Source organism: Salmo salar, chromosome 09 (genome assembly GCF_965601325.2).
Source record: "Salmo salar chromosome 09, fSalSal1, whole genome shotgun sequence".
NCBI classification, from domain to species: Eukaryota; Metazoa; Chordata; class Actinopteri; order Salmoniformes; family Salmonidae; genus Salmo; species Salmo salar.
Window position 1 is genome coordinate 136,238,103 of NC_138299.1, and position 26,652 is coordinate 136,264,754.

A 26,652-nucleotide genomic window follows, 5' to 3' on the forward strand; every position below is an offset into this window, starting at 1 on the left:
TTCTCTCAAATAAAATATATTTCTTATTGATGTGTGTGTTGCATATGTATACAAAGCCAAGTGTTGAGCCAGGGAGATGTCTCTATTTGTAGAAAGCAGCCAGTTTAGCCTGCAGTGTCTGATGAGGCGAGACAGATTGCAAAGTAGTGCACATACTGAGGGGAAAACAGGGAGGAAAAAGACAAACTTGCTGACAGAGCCAATTTCAGCTTTAAATTCCTAATAAAGAGAAAGGTTGGGGGGATCAAGCCTGACTCCCAGCTTCTCCAGGGCCTACTGCACAGCCTTGTGTAAGACAGTGTCTGAATACTAAATAAACACAGTCAAACAGTCATCTTTAACATAAGAAGATATAGACTTTAATATCTTTATAAACATTTTATACTGTTGTTCTTTGATAACGACTTATTGAACCATTCAGTCATGGCAAAGACAGGAGATTGTTGGTGAACATTAGGAGACAGGAGATAGATGGGGAACAGTAGGAGACAGGAGATAGATGGGAACAGTAGGAGACAGGAGATAGATGGGAACAGTAGGAGACAGGAGATAGATGGGGAACAGTAGGAGACAGGAGATAGATGGGGAACAGTAGGAGACAGGAGATAGATGGGAACAGTAGGAGACAGGAGATAGATGGGGAACAGTAGGAGACAGGAGATAGATGGAACAGTAGGAGACAGGAGATAGATGGGAACAGTAGGAGACAGGAGATAGATGGGAACAGTAGGAGATAGGAGATAGATGGGAACAGTAGGAGACAGGAGATAGATGGGAACAGTAGGAGGCAGGAGATAGATGGGAACAGTAGGAGACAGGAGATAGATGGGAACAGTAGGAGACAGGAGATAGATGGGGAACAGTAGGAGACAGGAGATAGATGGGAACAGTAGGAGACAGGAGATAGATGGAAACAGTAGGAGACAGGAGATAGATGGGAACAGTAGGAGACAGGAGATAGATGGGAACAGTAGGAGACAGGAGATAGATGGGGAACAGTAGGAGACAGGAGATAGATGGGAACAGTAGGAGACAGGAGATAGATGGGGAACAGTAGGAGATAGGAGATAGATGGGAACAGTAGGAGACAGGAGATAGATGGGAACAGTAGGAGACAGGAGATAGATGGGAACAGTAGGAGGCAGGAGATAGATGGGAACAGTAGGAGACAGGAGATATATGGGAACAGTAGGAGACAGGAGATAGATGGGGAACAGTAGGAGGGGGGACTGAATTGTGCATTGTTTTATCAGATAAAGAGGTTAAGAGGATGTAACAAAAAAAGGAAATAATTTTTTTTATTTTTAGTAAACAAACAAAAGAATGTAATGGTAAATTAATTTAAAGAAGGATTGTCCCCTCATCAGGGGAGCAGAAACCCTGTTTTCATTTTTGATGATGTCATTAATATTGTTATTCTCATAATAAATGATTAATATTAGAACTGCAGTTAGTTAGTCCTCTTGTTGTCATTGTTAATGGTACAGTTCACATCATTAATATTACAAACATCGTCACCTTAGCGTATTATTTTCCCGAGGCACAAAATCTCCAGTAGTCCAGAGGGCTAGCAGTCCAGCAGTAGTCTGTCTGTCTGTTTGTCTGTCCATGGTCCTGTTAATCTCCTGCTACTTTAGAAGTGATTGTCTTTCTCTTGGTTCCCCACATCCATTGACAAGAACAGCAGTCATTGTAGAGAGAGACATTTTAGCAGTTCTATTATTTCCAAGAGAGAGGTCCAAGTTTTGCCATGCTCGATTGAAAATGTTTTTATTCTTCTAATATTTTATTCATTACAGAAGTCATTTAAGGTACACATATTGTTTTTGTTTCTTCTCTAGTCTTGTTGGACAGTTGTTTTCCTTTGATGTCCATTGATTAGGACAATATATAAATGTTCCTCACATTCCAATGAGGAAGGGATGTCCACACTAAAGAGCATTCTGTTCAGCAAAGCCCAAAGCCTCACTGGGAAACTGAGAATACCCAATCTGACCCTTAACCCCTAAGGCTCTGTACCCTGTATAGGGCTCCATCTCTTGGTCCTCTTTACGTCTTGGCAAAATCAAACAAACAACATTTGAGACAAGAAATAGACAGATCCATCAATATTCACAGCTTTCTTCTCCTGGGGGGGGGGGGGGGGGGGGGTATGGTTTTTGAAGGAGATGGGAGTGGACCACAGTCCCACTCACCTCCATACAGATAATTAGCAGCTTGGGTATATTAGCTTAATATGTAGTAGCACATGTAGAAAATGAAAAGGAGCAGGTAGAAAGACAAGACATTCAGAATTAATAAAGCAGGATGTAAATATTGTAGAAATACTGTAAAGTAGGTAGAAGATGTATACCTAGCTATGTAGCTCGGGGTCAATGTTACCTGGACATGGAGCAGAAGTTACCTAGTTACATACTGTATCTGGACCTGACTGGTCTGTTTGTGTGCTGCTCTTTGAATTGCTGTTTCTATAGTTTTCCATTACTTCTGCTAAGAAGTGAGCGTTGCACATTCCTGTTCTGATATGGAATTATGATTTATGACCGGGCATCTTCCTGCTTATCTCCCTGTTGATGAGCAATACCCTCGGATACCTCGGCGGCCCAATTCTATGGAGCAGCTATTGGCAATGAATGTAATAAAAAAAACATTTGGCAAATAATATGAAACACAAGATTGGGCTAGACTTCTCTGTATGTGATGGTTTCGTTCACCATGTCATCTGTTTTCTATTTCGCCCCTCAATAGGGATTTATAAACTGTGAACTGATAATTAAAGCTGGCTCCAACACTTTTTCCTTAGAGTCTATCTGTCTCATAGCTAAATCGCTGCATTTGCAACGTCTCTTTCTTTTCCAAAAAAGTTTGGTTATCTGCACTCCAGGAGAGTAGAAGACCGAACTCAGACAGAAAGAGACCAAGACAACAGGAAATGACAACATAATGGCAACAGTGGCAGTGCAAGTGTGTTCTGTGTTTTCCTTTTGTCTTTCCTCACTCCCTGTCCCTCACACATCCCTGTCCCTCACACAGCATCGTGAGTCTTTTCACATTTTATGTTGATGATTGAAAGTCTATTTCAGAGTCTAAACAGCGAAGCTCCCTACACAATGTTTTACACACACAACCACACACACACACAAAGTACACACATACACACAGGCCTTGTTGTGCAGGAGCTAGAGCAGGTCTGAGGACTGCACTGCTGTTGTTTAGCCAGTATCTATTTCCCCCTCTCTAGGTCAGCGGAGAATATGGACAATGGTCATGGGCAACAAAGCTCCCAGTATGGTGCTGAGATGCACTAAGGGCTGGGAGAACATGGCCCTATTGGTGGCTTGTTGCACCCCACTAGGGGGGCGAACAGTGGTCCGGGGAGGGCACTTATGCTTCCTCCGCGTGATGGTGCCATCCGGGGACGTGTGGTCATATTTGCCCCCTTCAAAATCAGGCGAGGAATACTCCTTATCAGCCATCTCCTTTAAGGTATGCACCTCGTTCTGCCCCTTCCCCTTGCCTCCCCTGACACGCTGGCGGGTGCAGTTCCGAGCACGGCCTGGCCTCTGAGGGGGCGCAACCCCAGGCTGTCCCTCTGATCTCGGGGCCTCCCCGCTTATGGACGGGGGCGGATGGGGCAGAGGCGAAAGCGGCGAGGGGTAGTGTGGCGCCTCATTGTGGTGAGGGCGGTGGGGGTGGGAGTGAGCCGGTGGCACCGGGTGTGGCTCCTTTTTCAGAGACACCTTATCAGTCCCGGCCCCGGTCTTGCTCTGGTGCAGAGACTCAGAGCCAGAGCAGTTGGGGAAGTCCTCCTTGCGGAGCTGCTTGAGGTCCTTCCCAGCCAGCTCGGCCGGGGCCTGACAGCCTACGGACGAAGTAGAACCTCTGAAGCGTTTGAGCCAGTCCCACAGCGACAGGGCCTTGCAGTCACACTCCCAGGGGTTGTCGTTGAGGCGCAGGTACTCCAGCGCAGGCAGCAGTGCCAGGCAGTCTCCAGACAGCTCGGTTAGTGAGTTGTTAAACAGGTAGAGGGTGGTGAGGCGACGCAGGTCGTGGAAGGCCAGGCGGTCCACCCACTGCAGCTGGTTGTGGTGCAGCAGCAGGCGGTCCAGGGCCCCCAGCCCCCGGAAGGTGTTCTGGTGCAGCGACCACAGACGGTTCCCATGCAGGAACAGGTGGCTCAGGTTATGGAGGTCCACAAATATGTCATCCTGCAGGAACTCCAGGTGATTATCCTGAGAACAGCCAAACACAGCAAAATGGAGAGGTTATACACCTACAGCACTCTGTAACACTGTACCTATGTTGTTTGGTTATAAGGTATGTGGCTACTATAAAGTAGGACAGAGAAACCACAGCTTAACAGCCCTGGGTCACTTAGAAATATTTGGGTCACTTAGAAATATCCTTGTTTTTCAATTAAAATAACATCAAATTGATCAGAAATACAGTGTAGACATTGTTAATGTTGTAAATGACTATTGTAGCTGGAAACGGCAGATTTTTTTATGGGATATGTCACAGGCGTTGAAATGAGTAGACCAAGGCGCAGCGTGTATAGTGCTCATCTTTTAACTTTTAATGAAGACACTAACCAAAACAAATAAACGACTGACAACAGTTCCGTAAGGACACTCTGACAAAACGGAAAACAACTACCCACAAAACCCAAAGGAAAAACAGTCTGCCTAAGTATGGCTTCCAATCAGAGACAACGATAGACACCTGCCTCTGATTGGAAACCATACCCGGCCAAAACATAGAAAACAAAACATAGAAATAGAAATCTAGAAAAAGACCACATATAAACAGAAAACCCAAAACCACCACCTGTCACGCCCTGACCACTCTACTATGGAAAATGACCTCTTACAAGGGTCAGGACGTGACAGAATATCTACATAGGCGTACAGAGGCCCATTATCAACAACCATCACTCCTGTGTTCCAATGGCACGTTGTGTCAGCTTCATTAAATAGTACCGCAAAACACCAGTCTCAGTCCCGGCCCCGGTCTTGCTCTGGTGCAGAGACTCAGAGCCAGAGCAGTTGGTGAGGCGACTCCGGGATGCTGGCCTTCTAGGCAGAGTTCCTCTGTCCAGTGTCTGTGTTCTTTTGCCCATCTTAATCTTTTCTTTTTATTGGCCAGTCTGAGATATGGCCTTTTCTTTGCAACTCTGCCTAGAAGGCCAGCATCCCGGAGTCGCCTCTTCACTGTTAATTGCAAAAGGGTTTTCTAATGATCAATTAGCCTTTAAAAATGATAAACTTGGATTAGCTAACACAATATACCATTGGAACACAGGAGTGATGGTTGCTGATAACGAGCCTCTGTACGCCTATGTAGATATTCCATAAAAAATCAGCCGTTTCCAGCTACAATAGTAATTTACAACATGAACAATGTCTACACTGTATTTCTGATCAATTTGATGTTATTTTAATGGTCAAAAAATTAGCTTTTCTTTGAAAAACAAGGGCATTTCTAAGTGACCCCAAACTTTTCGGTAGTGTATATATGTATTTTTATTTTTTTAATTCTAATGTAAAATGCAAAATTGTTTCGTTTGACTCAGAGTGCCATAGAGCCCTAGTGTACCTGTAGGTAGAGATACTGCAGGTTGCGTAGCCCCTGGAAGATGTTACTGGGCAGCGCACTGAGCCCACAGCGGTACAGGTGCAGAGCATGGAGCCGGCCCAGCCCATGGAAGGTGTCTGCAGCCAGGGAGCGCAGGTGACGGTTGTCCCCCAGGTCCAGCTCCTCCAGCTGGGCAAAGCCGTGGAAGGTGGACGGCTCGATGTAGGTGATGTTGTTGGAGTAGATCCACAGTGTGACCGTGGTGGGGCTGAAGTGGCCCTGCAGCAGCCGGTGGATCTTGTTGTTCTGCAGGAAGATGCGCTCGCTGTGCGGAGGAATGCCTTCGGGGACGGACAGGAAGTTGTGTGCCTGGCAGCTGACGGTACTGGGCGCGGTGTAGCAGATACAGTGATGTGGGCAGGACCAGGAAAGCTCCAGACCACAGAGAACCAGCAGGAACTCTAGCCCGCAGCCTGGAGAGAGGACAGAGAGAGGAACATGTATGAGAGGACATAGCTACATTTAGTCTGGGGATTTGATTCTGAATTTAAATTCTGCCGTCCGACTTTGATGTCCACTTCGGGACTTGAAAGGAAAGAAGAATGGTTTTTGGAATATTATTTTCAATGAAGTCGAGAAAGATAAATTGGGGGAGAGGAGAAATACTGTAAGTGGAATCAAAGTGATAAAAGAGTGAGATATTGACTAGGAAGAAGGAAGGGCAAGGGGGTAGGATGATAAAGAGATGGGAGATATGGAGACAGCCAGGTCAGGAGTAAACAGTATGAGAGATGATGTAGGGAGGCTAAACCAGAGAGAGACTGTCAGATATATTTATATTACAGAGAAAAACAGATTCTGTCCTGATAGATGACTCATGCCAAGTGACCTGTTGCTATCATAGATTTTCTGGCTTCACGGCGTGGCATTGGGCCTTTGAGGAATTCTGCTGCTATTGAGCCACTCAATACAAATGTGGACATTGCATTACGCTCTTGGCTCAGTATCCACAACTCCAAATCCTCCGGTGTCTAAGTCTGTTCCAGAATGAGTCTTAGAGTCTGTTCAAGATCCGTCCAAACAATAACATGAGCTTCAGTTGTTCGCTGTATCTAGTATCTCAGGAAGTCTGATTGGATCTATATTACAGGTACACCTCCTGCACACACAACATTTGTTTTCTCAGTTTTCCAATATTTCCTCACCTCTGGGAGATAGTAGCCATAAGAGGAAGTTAATCTGTGTCCGTCAGCTCACTACAACTCTACTATACTCAGAACCATAGCCAGAGAGAGAGAGACGTGTGTGTGTGTGTTGTAAATCCCCTCTCATTAACCAGTCCTTTACGGCAAGGATTAGAAAATACCTGTCAAAGCACACCTGTGAAAGCAGGGGGGATAAATGGGATGTGGAACGCTCACTTAAACTTATGTTAAGTTTCTCAGAGACAGTCAGACTTCCTGCTGTTTGGTGACACGCTTCCATGGCCCCGTTGTGTGACTTATCCATCTGCTGATCTACAGGGGGAATCAACCAACAGGAGAAAAGCAGGAGTCTATCCCCTCGTAATGACATTTGACAAGCGGTGGCTGTGTTCCCTTCAATTTATTATTCAAGGCATCATGGCGCTCATTCACTCCCTCTAATCGATATGTTTCTGTTGCCTTTTAACTTGCTGCTACCTAATCCCAGGGCTACTACACTGGAATTCAGGAGCAGGGAAAGTCTCTTTAAGGACAGGAGACAGCATAGACAGATGTATTTATCTGAATATTCCTCCTCCTCCCCAAACTGTGTTTAAGCTGTGACATTCAGCGTCTGTCTTCACAGACCTTCTCAGTGTGTCTGGTCTGGTGACCGTAGCGGAGAAGAGGAAAGGAGTGCTGTGCCGTGCATCTTGTTACTTTAACAGGGGCAGAAGCCTCTTCGCTCCCCAGAGCTGGCCCTGTAATCCTGTTTGTCAACTATGCAGATGGGTGACAACCATGCATCCTCCCAATCCACCATGCAAACATGCTCCCGAATACAGGTCCTCTCAAGGTTCAACTGTGTGTAAAACTGTTCAACAGTATCAGAGTACACTGATTACAAGATTTCGAAGAGTCCTTGATAGTCATGTGTCATACACAGGTGCATTTGGTGCCATAGTGCCGGAGGGGAAAGGACTATGCACTTTGGTCAGGGGACACGGCACAGCCACTGCCATCTCTGCTCTTGCACGAGAGTGGAATCAGTGTCGGGACATATTAGATGGTTCACTGCATTGGGGCACACATCTCCCACTACTGTAGGCCTGCCAGTGAAGCACTATACAGGGACCTTTCACAAAGCCAAGAGGAATGTCTTAGAGGAAAACAAGAGGATTACAAAAAGGACAAAACACTTCCAGACAATTAGAAAGGGTTATTCTTATTCCTTTCTCTAAAATGTATTCAATTGTTGTGAGAGGACAATTCCCAATCAAATAGTGGTCACTTTACTTCCACTTTACATTCCACTCTTTCTGTTTGTTTATTTCTCTCTCCCTATTTTCTCTTTCACTATTCTATTTACATGGAGATGTATTGAACATGGCACTTGACTAAATGGTTGGAAACATGCTGGATGCTCCCGGGAAATAAAGGTTGGGAGGATGTATCAAACAAATACACAGACTCAGACACAGTCAATGGATCACCCTGTTTAAGGAATATTTCAATGTATCACATTGCAGCTTATTTGAAAAACAGCTTTATATTCATAATATTGACATCTTTCCTATTTACCAACTGTTCTTTGGCTCGCCTTTTACCATTATAATGTATACTGTACTTCATACACATGTTATTGGCATTTATCTCCTAACACAAACAGCACTGTTTATGTCATACTACAGTTTCACCCTACTCCACTTTGTGTACTACACTGCTTTTGGATGCCATTTACTTAAGAGAAACTATGTTCATGAATCATTGAATGGCCAAGGTAGATGGTTTCCTTATCTGTTCCATTATCCATCCAGTACCTCTTCCTTTCACCTATCAGAGCTGCCGTCACACTAAGGCCTGTGATTCAACTTGTCCGTGCCTTGCTTTTCTTTATTTACGTTTTGCTTTGTGCATGTCTTTAATTGAACTTGGTATCAACCATGACACTGGAAGATGATGAGAGTGAGATAAAGCGAGAGAGGCGTAGATCCTACTTAGATAGGGAAACAATTTGAATCGGGGCCAGATGCTAATCAAGTTTTTTATGGAAAAATCCCCCTCCCCTCTCCCTCGTCTCCCCCCCCCTTCCCCAGCATGTCAGAACCCAGTAATTGATTCTTTACTCAGATTAATCTGTTCCCTTAAATTACTGCGTCTACCATCTTATTCATTTTCTCTATCCACGCCTCAGATAATGTGTAGAGAAAAGCAAACAGTACAGTAGAGTGGCTTAACATTATATCTCCTGTCCTCTCCTTTCACAACCTCCCCTTGGACCAGGATCTGTTCCTGTTTAGCATCCCTCCTCTCCTGTAGCAGGGGGAGACAGCAGCTGGTGATGTAGATGCCATGGAGCTGCTTAAAATAACCACTAAGCTTGTCTGTGTCTCCGGTGTGAGAGACGGGAGGGAACGTGTGAGCTCCACCCTCGCCCTACTTTCAGGGCACAGCGGCATACTACGGCACAGTGGCATGGCACGGTGGCTGTCTCCTCCGCAGCTGGCATCAGCTAGACTACTGCCACTAGAGACCTGGAGCGTCACACCTGCCACCTCACTGATCTCATCACCCCCCGAGCCATTGTGGATACACAACATGCAGGCACACACATACATGCATTCACACACAACAGGTAGATAGAAAAGGTTGTGTAGGAATGACTGAGACAGATCAAGTAGTTATAGTCAGAGTTGAGAAATGTTTGTTAGGTGAGCTATTGACAGACAGATTGATTTAAACTGAGAGGAGGTACATGAGGACGGTGTAGTGCAGCCGTCATCAAATAAAAATGCAAGAAATGAATGTTTCATAATCATAACGGCATTGTTTGCTCACACAATAAGCCATTCAGCCTAAGTTGTATTATATAAATAGCTTTGGACACACACAAGTGTAGATATGCCAATAATGCCTATTGGAATGCAGCAGAATAAAAGAGGTTCTGAAAGAGAGATAATGTGTTTCTGGAAATGTGGCATCGCAGCTATTTCTGGTGCTGACTCTTGTCACTCCCTCCCTCCCCCCTCCCTGCTGACTCCACCCTCCTAGGACCAGTCTCTCTCCCCACCCTCACAGGGCCCGTCTCTCTCCCCACCCTCCTAGGGCCCATCTTCCTCTCCACCCTCCTAGGACCAGTCTCTCTCCCCACCCTCACAGGGCCCGTCTCTCTCCCAACCCTCCTAGGACCAGTCTCTCTCCCCACCCTCACAGGGCCCGGCTCTCTCCCCACCCTCCTAGGACCAGTCTCTCTCCCCACCCTCCTAGGACCAGTCTCTCTCCCCACCCTCCTAGGACCAGTCTCTCTCCCCACCCTCACAGGGCCCGTCTCTCTCCCCACCCTCCTAGGACCAGTCTCTCTCCCCACCCTCACAGGGCCCGTCTCTCTCCCCACCCTCCTAGGACCAGTCTCTCTCCCCACCCTCACAGGGCCCGTCTCTCTCTCCACCCTCCTAGGACCAGTCTCTCTCCCCACCCTCACAGGGCCCGTCTCTCTCTCCACCCTCCTAGGACCAGTCTCTCTCCCCACCCTCACAGGGCCCGTCTCTCTCCCCACCCTCCTAGGACCAGTCTCTCTCCCCACCCTCCTAGGACCAGTCTCTCTCCCCACCCTCACAGGGCCCGTCTCTCTCCCCACCCTCCTAGGACCACTCTCTCTCCCCACCCTCCTAGGACCAGTCTCTCTCCCCACCCTCACAGGGCCCGTCTCTCTCCCCACCCTCCTAGGACCAGTCTCTCTCCCCACCCTCCTAGGACCAGTCTCTCTCTCCACCCACCTAGGACCAGTCTCTCTCCCCACCCTCCTAGGACCAGTCTCTCTCCCCACCCTCCTAGGACCAGTCTCTCTCCCCACCCTCCCAGGCCCGTCTCTCTCCCCACCCTCCCAGGCCCGTCTCTCTCCCCACCCTCCCAGGCCCATCTCTCTCCCCACCCTCACAGGCCCGTCTCTCTCCCCACCCTCCTAGGACCAGTCTCTCTCCCCACCCTCACAGGCCCGTCTCTCTCCCCACCCTCCCAGGCCCGTCTCTCTCTCCCACCCTCCCAGGCCCATCTCTCTCCCCACCCTCCCAGGCCCATCTCTCTCCCCACCCTCACAGGCCCGTCTCTCTCCCCACCCTCCCAGGCCCATCTCTCTCCCCACCCTCCCAGGCCCACTCTCCCCCTCCCTCCCCACCCTCCCGCCCCCCCCGCCCCCCAGGCCCACTCTCTCCCCCCCTCCAGGCCCCTCCCCCCACCCTCCCATGCCCATCTCTCTCCCCACCCTCACAGGCCCATCTCTCCCCCCTACCCTCCCCACCCTCACAGGCCCGTCTCTCTCCCCACCCTCCCAGGCCCATCTCTCTCCCCACCCTCCCAGGCCCATCTCTCTCCCCACCCTCCCAGGCCCATCTCTCTCCCCACCCTCCCAGGCCCATCTCTCTCCCCACCCTCACAGGCCCGTCTCTCCCCACCCTCACAGGCCCATCTCTCTCTCCACCCTCCCAGGCCCATCTCTCTCCCCACCCTCCCAGGCCCATCTCTCTCCCCACGCTCACAGGCCCATCTCTCTCTCCACCCTCCTAGGACCATTCTCTCTCCCCACCCTCCCAGGGCCCGTCTCTCTCCCCACCCTCGCAGGCCCATCTCTCCCCCCTACCCTCCCCACCCTCCCAGGCCCGTCTCTCTCCCTGGTTGCTGATGACAGATGCTGTTAATAGTTCGTTACTGGGGAGAATGATTTAACAGCCCGCTATTGGTCCTGACGGTTGACCATGTGACCCTGCGGTCACCCAGTCCCATTATTCTTAGCCGTCACCGAGGGGAAAATAGATAAATAAATGAAGAAAATAAAATGTCTCTGGTCCCTAGACAGTGAGAAGTGACTGTGTAGAATATCAATGAAACATAGTTCACACTAAATTTGCCCTCATGAATAACACATCTCTGCTAATAGGAAGGGATCGGTCTGCCTGTCTCTCTACCCACCATTACACTGGACAAACTCAATTTCCTGTTTCTCTCCAAGGACCCTTGATAAGCGTCCCCTGCTATTGCCTGACCATAAATCACGGCTTAGCCTGATTTCCTCCATAAAAGTGTACAGTCATGGTCATAGATACACAGCGAGTTGGACCACTTTAGTAATGGCAAAGCAATAAACTAAGCTATTGTTTGAACAGGCTCATTCTTAGCTGTAGAGCGTTAGCTGAAAAACATGGAGGGGAAGAAAGGCTCTGTATATAATTAGCACTCTGTGGAGCTCCGTGATGTTTTGCCTTGATAAGACATTGTGTAGGTGAATGCGTTTTTTTAATGAAAGTGACTGTGTACTGCACTGCTCATGTAATCAGCATACTTTAATAGCATATCATTATTACTGACTGCTCAGTCAGTGGCATCATACGTGGGTCAGTTGATGTCGTGGTGAACAGTGAATTACAGGCTGCAGTAGCAGGTTGCTCCTGATAAAGAACTGTGTTACACTCTTCCAGTAATTTCCTCCTAGTGACAGCTCTAGAACACATGACAAATGGCTTCCTAGGGTCCGAGAGGGCGCGTGTTAGTTTGACCTTTCCCAACCCAGTGACAGAGTAGCCAGTGTAGGCTCCATGATCCCCACACTTCACTAAAGCTGTGAGGACTGAGTCTGTAGAGGGCTACTACTGAAGCACTGACCAGAGGATAAAGAAGCACTCACATCACCCCGTAGTCTGCCCATTACCCTGTAGTTTGCCCATTACCCTGTAGTCTGCCCATTACCCTGTAGTTTGCCCATTACCCTGTAGTCTGCCCATTACCCTGTAGTTTGCCCATTACCCTGTAGTCTGCCCATTACCCTGTAGTCTGCCCATTACCCTGTAGTCTGCCCATTACCCTGTAGTCTGCCCATTACCCTGTAGTCCGCCCATTACCCTGTAGTTTGCCCATTACCCTGTAGTCTGCCCATTACCCTGTAGTCTGCCCATTACCCTGTAGTCTGCCCATTACCCTGTAGTCTGCCCATTACCCTGTAGTTTGCTCTCTGTGATCTGTTGACTAGATCCTAGTGATCATTTTAAATGATTGCTGTTATTCTCATCCAGCATCTCAAGCTTGAGGATAGATAAGGGGAACACTTAGAAATCAGCATATTCATGATGTGAAAAATGATAGGCCTAGATAGTGGATAAGAGGGAATGGGAGGCTGGGGACCAATGTCAGTGTATTGACATTCACTGAAGAGAACCTCTTAGTATCCACCCTCTTATGTCTCAATGATCAGAGTGGGAGTGTAAGGTAAAGGAACTCATTGATTCATGTGGTATGATGTCGTCCAGTGTGTGGGCCACGATTAGCGCTCTCATCACATGCAAGCACACTGGCGTCAGGCAGAGAGGTCTCCTCAGCTGAACTGAAGGTACCTGTGACAGAGAGGTCTCCTCAGCTGAACTGAAGGTACCTACGACTGAGAGGTCTCCTCAGCTGAACTGAAGGTACCTGTGACAGAGAGGTCTCCTCAGCTGAACTGAAGGTACCTGTGACTGAGAGGTCTCCTCAGCTGAACTGAAGCTACCTGCGACTGAGAGGTCTCCTCAGCTGAACTGAAGGTACCTGTGACAGAGAGGTCTCCTCAGCTGAACTGAAGGTACCTGTGACAGAGAGGTCTCCTCAGCTGAACTGAAGCTACCTGCGACTGAGAGGTCTCCTCAGCTGAACTGAAGGTACCTGTGACAGAGAGGTCTCCTCAGCTGAACTGAAGGTACCTGTGACAGAGAGGTCTCCTCAGCTGAACTGAAGGTACCTGTGACTGAGAGGTCTCCTCAGCTGAACTGAAGGTACCTGTGACAGAGAGGTCTCCTCAGCTGAACTGAAGGTACCTACGACTGAGAGGTCTCCTCAGCTGAACTGAAGGTACCTACGACTGAGAGGTCTCCTCAGCTGAACTGAAGGTACCTGCGACTGAGAGGTCTCCTCAGCTGAACTGAAGCTACCTGCGACTGAGAGGTCTCCTCAGCTGAACTGAAGGTACCTGTGACAGAGAGGTCTCCTCAGCTGAACTGAAGGTACCTGTGACTGAGAGGTCTCCTCAGCTGAACTGAAGGTACCTGTGACAGAGAGGTCTCCTCAGCTGAACTGAAGGTACCTACGACTGAGAGGTCTCCTCAGCTGAACTGAAGGTACCTACGACTGAGAGGTCTCCTCAGCTGAACTGAAGGTACCTGCGACTGAGAGGTCTCCTCAGCTGAACTGAAGCTACCTGCGACTGAGAGGTCTCCTCAGCTGAACTGAAGGTACCTGTGACAGAGAGGTCTCCTCAGCTGAACTGAAGGTACCTGTGACAGAGAGGTCTCCTCAGCTGAACTGAAGGTACCTGTGACAGAGAGGTCTCCTCAGCTGAACTGAAGGTACCTGTGACAGAGAGGTCTCCTCAGCTGAACTGAGCAGAGGCCTGATGAAGATTACAATGACAGCTCTGTGTCTCGACGCATAAACAAATAAACAGCGAGAGAACATGAGAGAGAAGAAGAAGGGAGAGACGATGACACAAGTGACAGCAGCGTTTTTAAAGTTGAGGAATCAGATGCTCCAAAAACATAAACAAGCCAGGCACCATATGGAGCATGTAGGAATAAAGGGGAGGATTTGTGGGAGAGTGTGAGTATGAATAAAGGAAAGGCCATTAGTTATTAAGATGGAATTTAAAGGTGCAGTGAGGCAGAAACAGAGGCAGGCAGGCTGAGCCAACCACAGCTGTTTAATACCTGCAATTTAATTAACACACTCTAATGGAAGTCTTTTAGATGGTAATTATTTTTGCATATTATATTCACATTATATTGACTGCCTCATTGTCCCAGGTAGAGGTTTTAGCTCCACACTTAGCTTCCCACTGCTGACTGGGTAATGTAGTGTGTGAGAGTGCAGTGGCAGCACTCAACTAGCCCAATGCTCTAAGGATGAAGCCAGGCTATCAGCCACAAACTACATTCATTTATCATGACAGCATGAAGCTAAATGATTCAAACACATTGCGTTCCCTGTGGCGGTATCACACTGCAACCGGCCAATCGAAACTAATGGCTTGACCAAGACCATATAAATCATCTACTGTGTAGATATATGTACTTCATGCATTTCCTGCAAAGTGATACAGGGAATGTGTCATTTAATTCTCATATTGTGTGTGCACTGTGAGCACTGTGAGCACTGTGAGCACTGTGAGCACTGTGAGCACTGATTGTTGGGTTTCAGTGTTGGGAGTGAGTTGATGACATAGCAGTAGTTTGGTCCCTGTACAGAGTCATATGGTAGGGTCTGAGGTATGATGGGGACAGGGGCACGGTGGACATAGAAATAAATCAGTTTACCAGCCAAATTGCCAAGATTAGAGGTTCCAATATGTAGATGTAGGGTTGTTGGCCATTCACCACTGTAGCTTTAAGCTTGTTTCCGGCCCATAGACCAGTCAGCTTGAATACTAAGGATAATGTGACTGCCTGTGAGCAATTTACTCTATGAATAAACAATGTCCCCACTAACATGAATTATTTCCCAGGCACCTCCACCAGCATAGCCTATGTTACATACTGCACACATTTATGCCCAGCCTGGATCCCTGATTGGTTACAGAGTTGTTACTTGGTTACCGAGCGGTAAAAAGAGCAATTTGTGTTAGCGAGTGTTCCGTGAACCATTACGCAACCTGTACACAATCACTTCCAACCATTCCTCTCTATAGCATGGAGTGACTTCTAAAGGTGCTGTGTTCCTCCACCTACACAACACCTGAAACATGAGCCTTCCAGTCATACATAGAGAGTTGGGCCAATACAGTTTTCTCCCCCATAGCTGTTGCTAAGTGATAAATGACGCTTCCGCGTTGTGCTGTTTATTTCTGATAGTATTCTAAACCTATGAAGATGTCCAGTGAAAATGCAGTTTTTTTTGACACCACAGTACCAACACCACAATACCAACACCACAGTACCAATAACATAGTACCAACTTGGATACACATTATTCTGAATGCAAGTGTCTTCACTGACATTTTCAACCTCTCCCTGACTGAATCTGTAATACCTACATGTTTCAAGCGGACCACCATGGTCCCTGTGCCCAAGAAAACCAAGGTAACCTGCCTAAATGATTACCGACCCGTAGCACACATGTCTGTAGCCATGAAGTGCGTTGAAAGGCTGGTTATGGCTCACATCAACAGCATCCTCCCAGATACCCTAGACCCACTCCAATTCGCATACCACTCCAATTTGCATACTGCGCCAACAGATCCACAGATGATACAATCTTAATCGCAATCCACACTGCCCTTTCCCACCTGGACAAAAGGAACACCTATGCGAGAATGCTGTTCATTGACTACAGCTCAGCGTTCAACACCATAGTGCCCATGAAGCTCATCAATAAGCTAAGGACCCTGGGACTAAACACCTCCCTCTGCAACTGGATCCTGGACTTCCTGACGGGCCACCCCAGGTGGTAAGGGTAGGCAACAACACGCCTGCCACGCTGATCCTCAACACTGGGGCCCCTCAGAGGTGTGTACTTAGTCCCCTCCTGTACTCCCTGTTCACCCATGACTGCGTGGCCAAACACGACTCCAACACCATCATTAAGTTTGCTGACGACACAACGGTGGTAGGCCTGATACTGACAATGATGAGACAGCCTATAGGGAGGAGGTCAGAGAACTGGCAGTGTGGTGCCAGGACAACAATCTCTCCCTCAATGTCAGCAAGACAAAGGAGCTGATTTATTTAATTTTTATTTCACCTTTATTTAACCAGGTAGGCAAGTTGAGAACAAGTTCTCATTTACAATTGCGACCTGTCCAAGATAAAGCAAGCAGTTTGACACATACAACAACACAGAGTTACACATGGAGTAAAACAAACATACAGTCAATAATACAGTAGAAAAATAAGTCTATATACAAAGTGAGCAAATGAGGTGAGATAAGGGAGGTAAAGGCAAAAAGGCCATGGTGGCAAAGTAAATACAATATAGCAAGTAAAACACTGGAATGGTAGATTTGCAGTGGAAGAAAGTGCAAAGTAGAAATAGAAATAATGGGGTGCAAAGGAGCAAAATAAATAAATACAGTAGGGGAAGAGGTAGTTGTTTGGGGCTAAATTATAGATGGGCTATGAACAGGTGCAGTAAAATGTGAGCTGCTCTGACAGCTGGTGCTTAAAGCTAGTGAGGGAGATAAGTGTTTCCAGTTTGAGATTTTTGTAGTTCGTTCCAGTCATTGGCAGCAGGGAACTGCTGCCGAAGGAGGAATTAGCTTTGGGGGTGACCTGGTCATGGATTACAGGAAAAGGCAGGCCGAACAGGCCCCCATTAACATCAACAGGTGTAACGGTTGTCGTCGGGGATAGAGGACCAAAACGCAGCAGGAATGTGGATGCTCATCTTGTATTTATTTTTAAATAAAGAGAACACCAAAATAACAAAACGAAGAACTCACGAACAACAAAACAGTCTTGTCAGGCTCATACAGGCAAAACAAGAAACAATCTCCCACAAACACTTAACCAAACACATACCCATATATAGGACTCTCAATCAGAGGCAACTAGAAAACACCTGCCTCCAATTGAGAGTCCAACCCCAATAAACTAGACATAGAAATACAAAAGACTAGAGACCACATAGAAATACAAACCTAGAACATAACCCCAAAAACCCGGAACTAACTAAACCAACACCCTACTAAATAAATCACCACCCTGAACCACATAAACAAAATACCCTCTGCCACGTCCTGACCAAACTACAATAACAAATAACCCTTATACTGGTCAGGACGTGACAACGGGGCTGTAGTGGAGTGGGTCGAGAGATTCAAATTACTTGGTGTCCACCTCACCAATGAACTATCATGGTCCAAACACACCAAGACAGTTGTGAAGAGAGCACGACAAAACCTTTTCCCCCTCAGGAGACTAAAAAGATTTGACATGGGTGCCTAGTTCATTAATACATTTTCAAGTTCATAACTTGTGCACTCTCCTCAAACAATAGCATGGTATTCTTTCACTGTAATATCTACTGTAAATTGGACAGTGCAGTTAGAGTAACAAGAACTTAAGCTTTCTGCCAATATCAGATATGTCTATGTCCTGGGAAATGTTGTTGTTACTTACAACCTCATGCTAATCGTATTAGCCTACGTTAGCTCAACCGTCCCGCTCAACACCGATCCTGTAGAGGTGTTTCTACCCCCAAGACATAAGACTGCTGAACAATTAATCAAATTACAAATTACCTCAACTAACCTGTACCACCGCACACTGACTCGGTACCGGTACCCCCTGTATATAGCATCATTATTGTTATGTTATTGTGTTACTTTTTAATATTTTTTTTATTTTATTTTTTACTTTAGTTTATTTGGTCAATATTTTCTCAACTCTTCTTGAACTGCACTGTTGGTTAAGGGCTTGTAAGTAAGCATTTCACGGTAAGGTCTACATTTGTTGTATTCGGCACATGTGACAAATAAAGTTTGATTTGATTTAATCAGTAAAAACATCTGTTCAATTCGCTGCTCTGTCTTGCTTGTTTACAGCGGGTCATTTCACAGGGAACTGTCAGAACTGTCGGGTCATTTCACAGGGAACTGTCAGAACTGTCGGGTCATTTCACAGGGAAGTGTCAGAACTGTCGGGTCATTTCACAGGGAACTGTCAGAACTGTCGGGTCATTTCACAGGGAACTGTCAGAACTGTCGGGTCATTTCACAGGGAACTGTCAGAACTGTCGGGTCATTTCACAGGGAAGTGTCAGAACTGTCGGGTCATTTCACAGGGAACTGTCAGAACTGTCGGGTCATTTCACAGGGAACTGTCAGAACTGTCGGGTCATTTCACAGGGAACTGTCAGAACTGTCGGGTCATTTCACAGGGAACTGTCAGAACTGTCGGGTCATTTCACAGGGAACTGTCAGAACTGTCAGGTCATTTCACAGGGAACTGTCAGAACTGTCGGGTCATTTCACAGGGAACTGTCAGAACTGTCGGGTCATTTCACAGGGAAGTGTCAGAACTGTCAGGTCATTTCACAGGGAAGTGTCAGAACTGTCGGGTCATTTCACAGGGAACTGTCAGAACTGTCGGGTCATTTCACAGGGAACTGTCAGAACTGTCAGGTCATTTCACAGGGAAGTGTCAGAACTGTCGGGTCATCTCACAGGGAACTGTCAGAACTGTCGGGTCATTTCACAGGGAACTGTCAGAACTGTCGGGTCATTTCACAGGGAACTGTCAGAACTGTCAGGTCATTTCACAGGGAAGTGTCAGAACTGTCGGGTCATTTCACAGGGAACTGTCAGAACTGTCGGGTCATCTCACAGGGAACTGTCAGAACTGTCGGGTCATTTCACAGGGAACTGTCAGAACTGTCGGGTCATTTCACAGGGAACTGTCAGAACTGTCGGGTCATTTCACAGGGAACTGTCAGAACTGTCAGGTCATTTCACAGGGAAGTGTCAGAACTGTCGGGTCATTTCACAGGGAACTGTCAGAACTGTCGGGTCATTTCACAGGGAACTGTCAGAACTGTCAGGTCATTTCACAGGGAAGTGTCAGAACTGTCGGGTCATCCCACAGGGAACTGTCAGAACTGTCAGGTCATTTCACAGGGAACTGTCAGAACTGTCAGGTCATTTCACAGGGAAGTGTCAGAACTGTCAGGTCATTTCACAGGGAACTGTCAGAACTGTCAGGTCATTTCACAGGGAACTGTCAGAACTGTCAGGTCATTTCACAGGGAAGTGTCAGAACTGTCGGGTCATCTCACAGGGAACTGTCAGAACTGTCGGGTCATTTCACAGGGAACTGTCAGAACTGTCGGGTCATTTCACAGGGAACTGTCAGAACTGTCAGGTCATTTCACAGGGAAGTGTCAGAACTGTCAGGTCATTTCACAGGGAACTGCTCTGGTATTGGTCCATCACCAACAGGAGAATAAATGCGCTAACATGGCAACCGTTCTAAAACCTGGCCCAACTCTCTCTATATATATCTCTGGTACTTCCTATTGATCATCACAATCCCTTGTGTCTCTCTCGTCAATTAAATCCAGTCCATCTAACTAGGAAGTCTATTTGTGTTAAGTGGAGATAAAAGTATTTGACTAACACTGGACATTATGGTCTCTCCTCTATCTGAATGAAAGTCCTTGACTAACACTGGACATTATGGTGTCTTCTCTATCTGAATGAAAGTCCTTGACTAACACTGGACATTATGGTCTCTCCTCTATCTGAATGAAAGTCCTTGACTAACACTGGACATCATGGTCTCTCCTCTATCTGAATGAAAGGTCAGTAAAAGCTTTTCAGATGAATGATTGAGAACTTGATGCGTGCATCTCTCACCACCAATCAGGTCAAGGGACTTAAGCCACACATCCTTGAGCTGAATGAGACCATTTTCCAGCTTGCTTCCTTCCAACACATGTCATCCCTTCCTACCCATGTCATCCCTTCCTGCCCATGTCATTCCTTTCCTACACATGTCATCCCATGCTACCCATGTCATCCCTCCTACCCTTGTCATTCCTTTCCTACCCATGTCTACCCCTCCTACCCATGTCATCCCTTCCTACCCATGTCATCCCATCCTACCCATGCCATCCCTTCCAACCCTTGTCATTCCTCCTACCCATGTCATTCCTTCTACCCATGTCATTCCTTTCCTACTCATGTCTACCCCTCCTACCCATGTCATTCCTTCTACCCATGTCATTCCTTTCCTACTCATGTCTACCCCTCCTACCCATGTCATCCCTCCTACACAAGTCATCCCTCCTACCCATGTCATTCCTTTCCTACACATGTCATCCCTTCCTACCCATGTCATTCCTTTCCTACCCATGTCATCCCTTCCTACCCATGTCATCCCTCCTACCCATGTCATTCCTTTCCTACCTATGTCATCCCTCCTACCCATGTCATCCCTTCCCTTAAAGAACCTAGCTGCTTGCTGCTTTAATAGATGCATGCTTACAGCAGCTGCCTTGCATACAAACCATTTATGCGCCCTAGATTTTACAGATCAATTATTCAGTGCAGGTGAGTTCGGTTCTCTGAGCATGAAATGTTTTTGAAGACATACACAATCGTATGCACACACTAGTACACACACACTAGTACACACACACACACACACACACACACACACACACACACACACACACACACACACACACACACACACACACACACACACACACACACACACACACACACACACACACACACACACACACACACACACACTGTATAGCTCCCGAGTGGCGCGTCGGTCTAAGGCAATGCATCTCAGTGCTAGAGGCATCACTACAGACGCTGGTTCGATCCCGGGCTTTATCACAACTGGCCGTGATCGGGAGTAGCGTAGGGCGGTGCCCAATTGGCCCAGCGTCGTCCGGGTTAGGGAAGGGTTTGGCCGGGGAAGGCTGTCATTATAAAATAAGAATTTGTCTTAACTGACTTGCCCAATTAAATAAAGGTTAAATAAATAAATAAAAATACTGCACAACCCACACACACACACACACACACACAGAGCAAGCCAGAGCCATGTCAACAGTAGATTCAACCAGAAATCTGAAATCAAGCAGAAAGTGAGGTGTAAACAACAGTCCATTGTTGCTCATTAGGGGAAGAGAGTGGTCTGACTGAGAGGAGCAGGGCAGAGTCTGGTAGAGGAGTGATCTGAGCTGACACGGAACCTAGAGGGAGGTGGCCCTGTCCCTGCAGCTATAAGACAAGACCTACCTGAACAGCATACACACACACACAGACGTGCACTCTCTCATCAACCATCAGAGTGCACATAACTATATATACTGTAAGTCCACTGCAATAACAGAAAAATATACAAAATGCCCACTCTTCAACGAATGAGCTCTGAGAGAGCCTTCCCCACAAAAACAAGTTTTATGCATAGACATGAATATAGTTGTTTGCAATTACTTACAACAAACATCATACTGATTAGTCTGTGTTTAGGGAAAATAGTATACATCTATACATACATAGCTGTATCTGTGGGTGTGTGCATGTACATGTTTGTGTGAATATGGGAGGATATGGAGTACAGTGAAGAGAGGACATGAGGGAGGGAATGGAAAAGGAGGGGTAGGGAGGGGAGAGAGATAGAGGGGGAGGGGAGAGAGATAGAGGCGGAGGGGAGAGAGATAGAGGGGGAGGGGAGAGAGATAGAGGGGGAGGGGTAAGAGACCTTCATCTTAAGAGAGTAATCTTTTCATTAACTGCACTTTTTCAGACCCTCAGAGCTTCACCATTGATCATGTTGTAATGTCAATTCATTAACTACACTGGGCCTCAACATGCCTTATCGTGCTGACACTCTCAACTCACACTCTCACTGTACTACTCCCCTTCTGCTGGAATAGGAGAAAATAATTCAACCACTTTCCTATGCCACGCACCATTGTGCATCTTCCTCCACGCCTTATCAATCCATTTCTCTGTATGCATCTTCCATTTTTCCTATTATTTTCAGCTTGTTTGTGTCTTCATTCAATCTGACTTGGGTCTCATATTGCTTTGGCTCTCAAATGACGAGTGATGATCTTCTCATTCTCCCAATTCTCCTCAGCACATTAGAGTGGCTGTCCTTGAGTGTCTGTTCTCCTCTCTCTCTCTCTCTCTCTCTCTCTCCTCTCTCTCTCTCTCCTCTCTCTGCTCAGACTGCTCTACCTCCATTTTAGCCCATCATCTCCCCCTGTCTTTTGTGGGTGGGTAGTCAGTGTCTACACACGCTCTTCTGGGACTACCACGACTGCTGTTCCTGCCAGTTCAGTGTTTAACACAAATATTTTGCACTCATCTTCACTTCCAAACCTGTTCTTGGGAGAATTGTCAGCATGTGTAGGCCGCTGCCTATGTGCAAAATGTTGATTGTGTCTCTCTCTCTCTTTTTCTCCCATTCATTGAACTCCTCCTCCCCTCTCTCTCTCTCCCCCTCCCTCTCCTTACGTGTCACTTCCCCCTTGCTGTTCACTCTGTTTTTGTTTTGCCGTTCCACAACGCAGGAGGCTTCACTGGATAAAACACAGTCCCTGCCCAGTGGTGATTAAAGAGGGCCCAGTCTGTCTGTTTGAGATAGTACAGCAGCTTATGGGATTCACTGAGTCACTGAGAGAAATACTACACTCACATCAAAGTCCTCCCCATCATCAAGCCTTCAAAAAGCTTGATCCAACAATTACTTTCTTATTCTTACTACTTAGAGGAAGACTCCCAATTTTTTATCCAAAAAGAGGGATTTGAGGATCATGACAAATCACTTGATGATCTTTTCCTTAGACATGCTTCTGAACGTTTCATCATTGCACCATTGAGAAGGGCGTATTTGCTTCATTTAATTGCCATTTGAAATTTTCTACAGTATTTTGCCTCCCTCCTCTCCTATTGTAAACCTGAGGCCTCTCGAACTCGGCTCCTCTTCCTCCAGTCCTCCTCGTTCAGCATGCATCCTCTTAATTTCTGAGTGCTCCCAATCCTCTCTCACCTTATGACGCTGTGCGCCCGCCTCGGTCCAGACGCTCTGGGGATATGTGGTTATGTTTTCCACAGTGATGGTGAGGGATTCATTTCACTGCTTATAATGACTTAGTCTCTTGAACTGTCTGACACCAAGGCATAAGACACCCCGAAAACCCACCAGGCAACCATGCACTGATAAAGATGAGTCCTCGTTAAAAGAAATTAACAGAGGAGGCTATTCTGTTCATGAGGCAAGAGGACGAAATCAGATTCCCCCGTTTCACTCTGCTCGTCTCCTTGATGACGGATAACGAGAAGGAGAGCCAAGGACTCAGTGGCGGAGAGAGACAGACGGTTTGTTTACACTAAAATGTATGAGTAAAATTTCAGAGAGAAAAACGAGTTGAAATGGGGAATGTGAAAGCACCAGCAGAGAGCAGAAAGGCTGAGGGGAATGAGCTGAAGATAATTCCTTGCATTTTCTGTGTGTGTCATGCAAGACTTCACACAAGACTGACTTAGCCTCGTGAAGCGCTGTGCATATCTCCCCATTTGGGCTATTATCTTCATACCTCTGTGCTCTTCCACCACCAACCACCCCTCTGCCCCTCTCTCTTTCCCTCTATACCTCTCTCCATCCCTGCCTCTCCCCTCTCTCCTCACCACCTCTGCCCTCGCTCTAGGCAGTTCTCCCATGGGGGACAGGCTCAGCAGCCTCAGCCCTGTTCACCTCGGGTACAGAGACGGCAAAGCCCAAACTCAAACACGGCAAGTTTGACGAAATGATTCTTTTCTGATGGGCTTTTGTGCACTTGGCTCGGTGCTCCAGTTGACGGCACACCCCTCCACTCTCACCGGAACTAGAGCAGCAGCTGGGACAATAGGATGAGGAGAGTGAATTCTCCTCTGGAGAGAGACATGCTGTGCAGAATAGGAGATGAAGATCACTCATTAATACCAGTGTGACAGCAATGTTCTGTCATTAGCTTATGTAACACGTCTAGTCAACAAAGGGGTAGAACACAGAGGAGTGTTTCTCTACTCTCCACTCTTCCAATGATAATGTGTTATACATTTTTTATTTTACCAGGTAAGTTGACTGAGAACACATTCTCATTTACAGCAATGACCTGGGTAGTAGTTACAGCACCCTACTTTACATTTTAGGCATTTAGAGTGACATACAGGAGCAATTTGGGTTAAGTGCCTTGCTCAAGGGAACATCAACAGATTTGTCAACTAGTCGGCCCGGGGATTCGAGCCAGCGACCTTTCGGGTACTGGCCCAACGCTCTAACCGCTAGGCTACCTGCCACACCTACATGATAGGAATGGTACAATGGAGGCTTGCCTAAAGTGATAACAGAAATGTGCTGAATGTATGAGCTAGTCTTGGGGGTAGAGAGAGAGAAGGAGAAGTAGAATATATCACAGCTAATTAGAGGTGGAACAGGATGGACATTTTATGGTATGATAATAAAATATATTTTTTAAATCTGTATATTACAATATTGGCTTGTAATATTTTGTATAAAGAATCTCAGAATATGACGGTTCCTAACAAGAGAGGCAGGAAGTTTGAAGCTAGGAGGAGGATACTGTTCTGACTGATAGAGTATGTCAGCCTTGCTGCGCTTGTATGATTTCCCATGTTTCCCATTCATTTTTCAAATACAATTTCCATGCATGCCCTGTGACATTGTCATGCAGTCATTAACATACCACTGTATAGGCTTTGGTTAAGGATATGACTATTTCACAATCTTACCTGACGTTTATCGGTACATCGTTCCCCCTTTATGAGCTACCCTGATGATATAATAGATCATTTCCATCGTTCCTATAACCTTCTTCAATATAACATTAACACACATGCTGGCCTGCAGGCAGCCACGCACGCACGCACACACATGCATACCCCTACATTACACATGTATAGAAGCAGAATCTGAAGAAAACAATTGGGTAGAAGACTTCAAATCAATGTTTTCATTGGCTCATTAGGTAAGGCAATGATTGTGAAGCTTGGCTTGTTCGTTCATTAGAGACTGACATAGATTTGTGTGATTGAGCGAGCGAGTAGTAGTGAGTGAGTGAGTAAGAGAGAGAGATTCCTGTTGTTCAGTACTCGGGTATTGTTAGCCTGAGGCTGCTCATTCTCTCCTTAACGACAGTGACAGACAGGCATGGTGTTTGAAAGTGTAATTCTAAGGAGAGATAATGCACTGCACCCTGTACTTAGAGCCAAGGAGAAAATGAACCTTTTTTCTCCCTCAGAGACTAATGACCTTGGAGGAGTGAGAGAAATAAAGATGGAGGGACAAATGTGCAGCAAACGCTTTTCACTGGAGATGAAGAACGTCCTGTTAAGTGTAGCTGATTTTTCTTCTCTCTCTCCCTCTCTCTGTCTCGCTCTCTCTCTCTCTTTGATATGTACTTTTTTCTGGTACTCTGATGGGAATTTATTCAGTGGATTGCTCCAGTTAGAAGTGACAAAACAGAAATTGGAAGCATATTTTTCCTACAGAAATAACTGGTGTGGGGCCGTGGTGTGTCAGAGAAATTTGGTTGGTTGATGTGTTGAGCGATGGAACAACACGCTACATGGAGATTACTACAGCTATTACAGATGTGATGGTCCACCTAGCCCATGGAGATTACTACAGCTATTTTAGATGTGATGGTCCACCTAGCCCATGGAGATGGGGAATGATGGCTATGATGAGCCTAAAGTTGTATCCCGAATAGCACCTTATTCCCTATATAGTGCACTACTTTTGACCAGGGTCATTAAGGCCATAGAGGATAGTAAGGTGCCATTTGGGACCCTAAAACTGATAAGAACATTCACTTTTAAAAGTAACTGGAACTCTATGGCCCCACAGCAACACTGCTTGTACTATATGTTATGTTACAGATCATAGACAGATCTCAGATATCTTCAATCCATCAACACGTCTATAAACCTGTTGCATTATCACTGAAATATGCTCTCTGCTAAGCTGCCGATAATACAACCTTTTCTGTTGCAGTCAACTATGTTGTAAATGAGCTCCACGTTAGTGATCTGAGGACTCCAGCCAGGCTCATTCACAAAATGCAGTGTTATCACAGCTCCACTATATCTGGACACCCACTCTCTTTATGCTCCACACTTTTTATAAATGTGTGGTAAAAGGTAGAAGCTGACGCACACCCATAACATTTTTATAGACCTGCTGACTAACTGAGAGAAAACTATTTAAATGTACTTTAACGATGCTCCCAAAAATGGAATGGCTATACAGTAGCAACCAACGTTTCAGCACACAGTGCCTTCCTTCTTCAGCATTACATGGTAAATGCTTGATCTAGGTTATGAAGGAATACTTCTACATAACCTGGTTCAAGCATT

The 26,652-nt window shown here is 46.6% G+C and overlaps 1 protein-coding gene across 1 annotated transcript in view; it reads right to left on the minus strand.

Moving 5' to 3' along the window:
- Positions 1-336: 336 nt before the first annotated feature.
- Positions 337-26,652, minus strand: part of LOC106612932 (reticulon-4 receptor-like 1) — a 217,860-nt gene continuing 191,544 nt past the window's right edge. Inside the window, exons 2-3 of the mRNA XM_014214597.3 lie at positions 5,596-6,047; positions 337-4,232 (exon numbers count right to left, since the gene is read on the minus strand). Of these exons, the coding sequence (XP_014070072.1) occupies positions 3,243-4,232; positions 5,596-6,047 (1,442 nt within the window). The 3' untranslated portion in view covers positions 337-3,242. The remainder of the gene's footprint in view (positions 4,233-5,595; positions 6,048-26,652) is intronic.